This window comes from Meleagris gallopavo, unplaced genomic scaffold (genome assembly GCF_000146605.3).
Source record: "Meleagris gallopavo isolate NT-WF06-2002-E0010 breed Aviagen turkey brand Nicholas breeding stock unplaced genomic scaffold, Turkey_5.1 ChrUn_random_7180001874710, whole genome shotgun sequence".
NCBI lineage: Eukaryota > Metazoa > Chordata > Aves > Galliformes > Phasianidae > Meleagris > Meleagris gallopavo.
Window position 1 is genome coordinate 669 of NW_011139291.1, and position 7,868 is coordinate 8,536.

The 7,868-nt window shown below is 56.6% G+C and overlaps 1 protein-coding gene across 1 annotated transcript; it reads left to right on the forward strand.

The window, feature by feature from the left end:
• Nucleotide 1: 1 nt before the first annotated feature.
• On the forward strand, nt 2-2,465 carry LOC104916207 (kallikrein-15-like; the record flags this gene model as incomplete). Its single annotated transcript, XM_010727214.3, has 3 exons — nt 2-251; nt 937-1,073; nt 2,122-2,465. Coding segments are annotated over 3 exons (540 nt in total), but the record flags the coding sequence as incomplete, so codon positions are not given.
• Nucleotides 2,466-7,868: the final 5,403 nt, after the last annotated feature.

The following is a 7,868-nucleotide window of genomic DNA, read 5'->3' on the forward strand; positions in this document are numbered from 1 at the left end:
CCTCAACGTCCTCCTGGGGGGCCGTGGTCGCCGGGACCCCCCTGTGACGGAGCAGCGCCGTCTCTCCTCCAAAGCCATCCCTTACCCTCGTTACGACCCGGCCACCAAAGACGGGGACCTGATGCTCATCAAACTCCTCCAGCCCGCCCGCTTCACTCAGCACGTCAAGCCCCTGCCTTTGGCTTCCAGCTGCCCCGTGGCCGGGATGACCTGCCAGATTTCGGGGTGGGGGTCCGTCACCAGCCCCGAAGGTACGAGACCCGTTTGCTGCACGTAGGGTGGGCAAATCCCACAACCTGTGGGCTGGTTTCTGCCTACAGATTGAAGGGATGGGGGTCCTACAACCTTTGGTTGACCTTCTTTCTATGGATCAGGGTCCTACAACCTTTCTTTGACCTTCTCCCTACAGACCAGGGTCCCACAACCTTTGGTTGACCTTCTCCCTACAGATTGATGGGTTGGAGGTCCTACAATCCTTGGTTGTCCTTCTGCTATGGGTTAAGGACTGGAGGTCCTACAACCTTTGGTTGACCTCCCATTGGATTGAGGGGTTGGAGGACCTACAACTTTTGGTTGACCTTCTCCCTACGGATTGGAAGCTGGAGGTCCTACAACTTTTGGTTGACCTTCTCTTTATGGACCAGGGGTTGGAGGTCCTACAACCTTTGGTTGACCTTCTCTTTATGGATTGGGGAAGGACCTACAACTTTTGGTTGACCTTCTCCCTACGGATCAGGGGTTGGAGGTCCTACAACCTTTGGTTGGCCTTCTCCCTATGGATCTGGGGCTGGAGGTCCTACAGCTTTTGGTTGACCTTCTCCTTGGTTTCCCCCTCGGTTTTCCCACTGACACCGCGGAGCGAACCGAGGGGACAAGAATTTGGGAGGTGACAGCCGGGGGGTCCCGAAGTGACTCCGTGCCCTCTGTCACCTCCAGTCACTTTCCCTGAAGATCTCCACTGTGCCAAGGTCACCATCGTCCCCGAGGAGCGATGCCGGCGCGTCTACCCGGGTTCCATCACCTCCAACATGGTTTGCGCCGGGGAGCACCGCAACCGCGCCGACTCCTGCCAGGTGGGTGCAGAGCTGGGCCAGAATCGTCGCAGGGGGTGGGGGGTCCCAAATTTGGGGCGGTTCTATGGTGGGTGTGAGATCTGGACCATTTCTTTCCCAAAGTGTCGGCCCAAAAGTGGTCCCAAATTTGGGGCATTTACTTGATGCAAAACCGTCCCAAATTTTGGGTATTTCTGCAGCACAAAATATTCCCAGATTTGGGGCATTTCTGTGACCTGAAAAAGACCCAAATTTGGGGTGATTCTATGGGGCTGTGAGATCTGGACCCCTTCCCAACGTGTTGGCCCAAAAGTGGTCCCAGATTTGGGGCATTTCCGTGATGCAAAATGGTCCCAAATTTGGGGTATTTCTGTGACCCGAAACAGACCCCAATTTGGGGCATCTGTGTGGCTCGAAACAGACCCAAATTTGGGGTGGTTCTATGGGGCTGTGAGATCTGGACCCCTTCCCAACGTGTCGGCCCAAAAGTGGTCACAAATTTGGGGCATTTCCATGACGCAAAACCGTCCCAAATTTGGGGCAGTTCTGTGGCCCAAAATATTCCCAGATTTGGGGTGGTTCTATGACCCGAAACAGACCCAAATTTGGGGTGGTTCTATGGGGCTGTGAGATCTGGACCCCTTTCCTATGAGGTTTGAGACCCAGAGTCCCCCCACAGTTTGCCACCCCAAATTTGGGATGGTTCTATGGGGTTGTGAGACCCAGACTCCCCCACTTCGTGTCACCCTAAAAACGACCACAAATCTGGGACAGTTCTATGACTCCAAACGCCCCCAAATTTGGGGTGTTTCTGTGGGGATGTGAGACCTAGACCCCCCTCCCACAATGTGTCACCCCAAATTTGGAGTGGTTCTATGGGGGCTGTGAGAACTGGCCCCCTCCCCCCACATCCCGTCACCGCAAAAGCGACCCCAAATTTGGGGACCCAAATGGGTCCCAAATTTGAGGCAGTGTTACGGCCCAAAATAACCCCAAATTCAGAGAGATTCTAGGGGGCTGTGAGACCCTCCCATCCCCCAAAAGGCATCGCCCCCTCTTCCCCCCTCAGGGCGATTCTGGGGGACCCCTCGTGTGCGACGGACGTCTGCAGGGCATCGTCTCGTGGGGTCCGGGTGTCTGTGGGGACCCCCAAAAACCCGGCGTCTACGTCAACCTCTGCAAATACACCCGGTGGATCCATGACACCATGAGAAGGAACTGAACCCTCCTGCTTCCCTCCCCCCCAAAAAACCCTATACTCCCCCCATCCCATCCCCCTGCCCCCAGGATGGGGTCTTCCTGGAGTCGGCCGGTCCGAGCGCCGGGAGACGAGACCCCTGGGGTGGGCAGGGGTCGGCGTGGGGGCACCCCGTGGAGATGTCCGTGAATAAAATGGTGTTTTTTTTGAGGACAGAGAGCAGTTTTGGGGGAATTCAAGGTGTTTTGAGTGTCCCCCTCCCCATCCATCCTCCTCAACCCACCTCCGGGGGTTTCATAATGGGGGGAGAGGACCCAGATTTATGGGTGGGGGGCAGATCAGTGTCCCCACTTCTGGTGGTCTGTCGTTGACACCACCGTGGGACAGATCTCCTCTCTGCTGTGGGGTTCATCTGTTGATCCCCCCCCTCCAGGTTTTCCCCTCATGGAGGAGACCTGTTGACCCCACTCCAGGTTGACCCCACTCCAGGTTGACCCCATCTTAGGTTTGACCTCTTCACTCCTCTCCAGGTTGACTCCACCACAGGGTCGACCTCTTTATCCCCCCTCCAGGTTGACCCCGTCATGATGTTGACCTGTTGACCCCTCTCCAGGTTGACCCCATTGTGGAGGTGACCTCTTGACCCCCCTCCAGGCTGATCCCACCATAGGGTTGACCTGTTGACCTCTCTGTAAGGTGGACCTGTTGCTAGTTCTGGGATTTCCCACCCCCCCAAGTGAAAGAACTTCTCACCCCCAGAGGGGAGAACTTCCCACCCCCACAGGGAAAACAATTTCCCACCCCCAAGGGGAAGAATTTCCCCGTGACTCTGGAGAAGGGCCAAATGTCCTGACCCAGGGTGGTTCCTGGGGGGGCATTTTTGAGGGTGGAGGGCTGGGGAAGAACCTCCATGCTTTCCTCGTGGTGGGAGGTGGCAATGCTCCCCGTTCCCTCCTCAGAAGGAGGTCTTGGTGCAGGTCCAAAGCTCCATGGAGGAGGAAGAACCACCTGGGACCAATGGTGGCCACCAGTGGCTTCCAGATGAATATTTCATGAGGAGGTTGGAGAAGGTTTTGGAGTCCCTCAAAGGTTTGGTGATGAAGATCCCACCTCGGTCACCAACTGCTGTGGGGGGCGACCACGTCAGGTTCCACCACTGGCAGCTCTGGGTCTTCCTTGGAGGTCAGAGGTGGGATCTGCTCAACGTGTGTTTGTGTCCATGGGGGTCTGGTCCATGTGAACATGGAGATCTGGTCCATGTTCCTGGAGGTCTGGTTAGCATGTTGGAGAAGATCTGGTCCATGTGTCCGTGAAGGTCTGGTCCATGTGTTCATGAAGTTCTGGTCCGTGTGTCTGTAGAGACGTGGTCCACATATCCATGGAGGTCTGGTCCATATGGATGTGGAGGTCTGGTCCATGTGTCCATGAAGTTCTGGTCCATGTGTTTGTGGAGGTCTGCTCAGTATGTTGGTGGAGATCTGGTCTACGTGTCTATGGAGATGTGGTCCACATCTCCATGGAGATCTGGCCTATATGTCCATGGATTTGTGGTCAGTGTGTCCATGGAGATGTGGCCCACGTGTCCATGGAGATCAGGTCCACCTGTCCATGAAGATCAGGTCCACATGTCTGTGGAGATGTGGTCCACATGTCTGTGGAGATGTGGTCCACATGTCTGTGGAGATGTGGTCCACATACCGTGGAGGTCAGCTCCACATGTCCATGGAGATCAGCTCCACATTTCCATGGAGATCAGCTCCACATGTCCATGGAGATCAGCTCCACCTGTCCATGGATATGTTGGCCATGTGTCCATGGAGATCAGCTCCACCTGTCCATGGATATGTTGGCCATGTGTCCATGGATATCAAGTCCACGTGTCCATGGAGATGTGGCCCACATATCCATGGAGGTCTGGTCAATGTGTCCATGGAGATCAGGTTCACCTGTCCATGGAGATCAGCTCCACATGTCCATGGAGATCAGATCCACATGTCCATGGAGATCAGGTCCACCTGTCCGTGGAGATCAGGTCCACCTGTCCGTGGAGATGTGGCCCACATGTCCATGGAGGTTCCTCACCATGCCCCCACCCCCACCGCAGTGTGTCCACATCCACCAAACCCCAGCACCGCCTCCCGACTCCTCCATCCCCGCGTCAACCGTGTCCCCAAACCACCCCTGTGTCACCCCGGGGCCACCCACTTTGTCACCCTTCTTGTGTCACCTCAGGGCCACCCACTTTTGTCACCCTCCACGTGCCACCCCGGGGCCACCCACGCTCACCGCACTCCCCTGGGGACACCAGAGGTGGGACCTCATCTCCTCCCCACCGCTGTGGGTCGCGAGAGGAGAACGAAAGAGGGGCAGAAAGGACCATAGGGTCGCTGGCAGTGGGTGGCAGGCTGGGGCCGGTTCGTCCTTATCCCGAGGGATAATGAGGTAATAATTAGCATTAATTACCCTCAGATGGGAGTGGAGGAACTGGGAGAACTGGTCGGGCCCAACCCCAAAGCTTGGGGTCTGTGCCAAAGTGCCGAGGGGGGGACGTGGCTCAACCTGTGTGCCCACACCTCCCCCCGTGGGCATCACGGGGGTCCTCCGTGGTCTTCTGGGGGGGGTTCTGTGTCCCTGTATGTCCTCCATGTCCCCAAATGTCCCCTTGTGTCCCCAAATGTCTCCCATGTCCCCAGGGTTCCCTTGCATCCCCTCGTGTCCCCCATGTCTCTAAGGTCCCCTCGTGTCCCTCATGTCCCCCATGTCTCCAAGGTCCCCTCATGTCCCCCATGTCTCCAAGGTCCCCTCATGTCCCCTCGTGTCCCCATGTCCCCTCACAAGGTCCCTCATGGCCCCCAGCATCTCCTCATGTCTCCCATGTCCCCTCATGAGACCCCTCACCCCCCCCAATGTCCCCTCATGTCCCCAAATGTCCCCTCGTGTCCCCATGTCCCCTCATGAGGTCCCTCATCCTCAATGTCCCCTCGTGTCCCCAAATGTCCCCCATGTCCCCATGTCCACTCACAGGGTCCCTCACCTCACAACGTCACCCTGTGTCCCCCCACGTCCCTTTGTGTCCCCTCACGTCCCCTCATGTCCCCCATGTCTCCACATCCCCTCATGAGATCCCTTGGTCCCCAAAATCCTGTTGTGTCCCCCCGTGTCCCCTCATGAGGTTCCTCACCCCACAGCACCCCCCCATGTCCCTTCGTGTCCCTTCGTGTCCCATCGTGTCCCCTGTGTCTCCACGCAGATCTCCATGGGATGGGATCTTGGTAGATCAGATCTCCGTGGGATGGGATCTCAGCAGATCAACTCTCCATGGATGGGATCTCTGCAGACCGCATCTCCATGGGTGGATCTCAGCAGATCAGATCTCCATGGATAAATCTCTGCAGATCAGACCTCCACGGGGTGGGATCTCGGTAGATCAGACCTCCATGGAAAATCTCAGTAGATCAGACCTCCACAAGGTGGGATCTCTGCAGATCAGACCTCCATGGATGGATCTCAGTAGATCAGACCTCCATGGGATGGGATCTCAGTAGATCAGACCTCCACGGGGTGGGATCTCTGCAGATCAGACCCCCATGGACGGATCTCTGCAGATCAGACCCCCATGGATGGATCTCTGCAGAGCAGATCTCCATGGGTGAATTCCTTCAGCCCAGATCTCCATGGGAAGGAATTTCTGAAGACCGAATCCCAAATCTCCATGGGATGGACCTTGGTAGATCAGACCAACGTGGATGGATCTCAGTAGATCAGACCCCCACGGATGGGATCGTGGTAGACCAGACCTCCATGGGATGGGATCTCAGAAGATCGGACCCCACGGATGGGATCATGGTAAACCAGACCTCCATGAGATGGAATCTTGGTAGACCAGACCTCCATGGGATGGGATCTCAGTAGATCAGACCCCACAGATGGAATCTTGGTAGACCAGACCTCCATGAGATGGGATCCCCTTGGACCTGACAGAATGCTGAAGACCTCCACAGGATGAGATCCACCCCCATGAGAAGGATCCCAGGAAGGATCAGAGCAGAGCAGATCCCCGTGGGGTTTTGGGGACCTCGTTCCATCCGGGAGCTCCGGGTTCAACTCCAGGTTTAGGACCAAAGCCAACGCGGCGCTGCCTTTCCCCGCCAGATCAGCATCTCCACGATGTGATTCATCCCTCAAATTTCCTTTCGTCAGGGCTCTGTTCCCGGGCCTCCCCGCCCTTAATTACTCATCAGGTCGCTAATTGCTCCGCCAGCTGCTGGTGGCCCGCAGTCCTCAGGGAGGTTCCTTCGCCTGCCTTGCGGTGTGGGGGCTCTGATTCCCTACAACACTGCATTTGGGTTGGGGGGGATGACCCCAAAACCCCTGGTGGGATCCATGAGGTGGACCCCAAAATGGAGGGGACCCCCAAAACCGTGATGGGATCCATGAGGTGGACCCTGAAATGGTGGGATGACCCCAAAACCCCTGATGGGATCCATGAGGTGGGCCCCAAAATGGTGGGATGACCCCAAAATCCTTGGTGGGATCCATGAGATGGACCCCAAATTGGTGGGGACCCCCCAAGACCCCATATGGGATCCATGAGGTGGACCCCAAAATGGTGGGGGTGTGAGGTCAACCTTGGTGTGTCGGGATGGATGGATGGATGGATGGATGGATGTAGAGGGAGGAGGATGGACAGACAGACAGACGGATGGATGCATGGATGGACTGACAGACTGGCCTGCGTCTGTCTGTCCTTGCACATGCGTGTGCATACGTGTGGGTGGGCGGAGCAAGCGCGTGTTGTGAGGTCAATGGATGTACGGACGGACGGACGGATGGACGGATGGAGAAGGTGAGCGGACTGACAGACAGCTGCGTGGACAGACTGACGGATGGACAGACAGATGTGTGGATGGACAGATGGACGGAGAAGGAGATGGACGGACAGATGGACAGAAAGGGAAAGGGATGGACAGAGGGATGCGTGGGGGATGTACAAACGGACGGACGGATGGATGGATGGATGGATGGATATGTGGACAGACTGACGGATGGATGGACAGAGATGATATGGGGACAGGTAGGCAGACGGATGAACAGACAGGTGGACAGTTAGACTTGCTGCCAGGTAGGCAGATGGACAGGGAGACAGACAGACAGATGGAAAGAGACAGACAGATGGAGACGGCTGGACAGACATCTAGACAGACTTACGGCTGTGTGAGCAGATAGACAGACAGACAGACGGCTGGGTGGGCAGCTTGGTGGGTAGATAGATGGATGGACAGACGGATGGCTGGATGGGCAGGGAGATGGACAGAGAGTTGGATGGGTAGGCAGATGGACGGACAGATGGCTGGATGGACAGACGGACGGGTGGGTGGGCAGGCGGACGGATGAACAGTCAGCTGGACGAGCAGGAGGACGGACAGACAGACAGCTAATCAGATTCGTGACCTGACAGACAGGTGGACAGCCGGACATTTAGCTGGACGGACAGCCAGCCACAGAGATGGACGGATAGACGGACAGATGGATGGACGGACGGATGGATGGACGGCAAATCGTTTCCCTTTAACGACGGCCAAAACACCGACCCAACCCAAAACCCAACAGATCGGAAG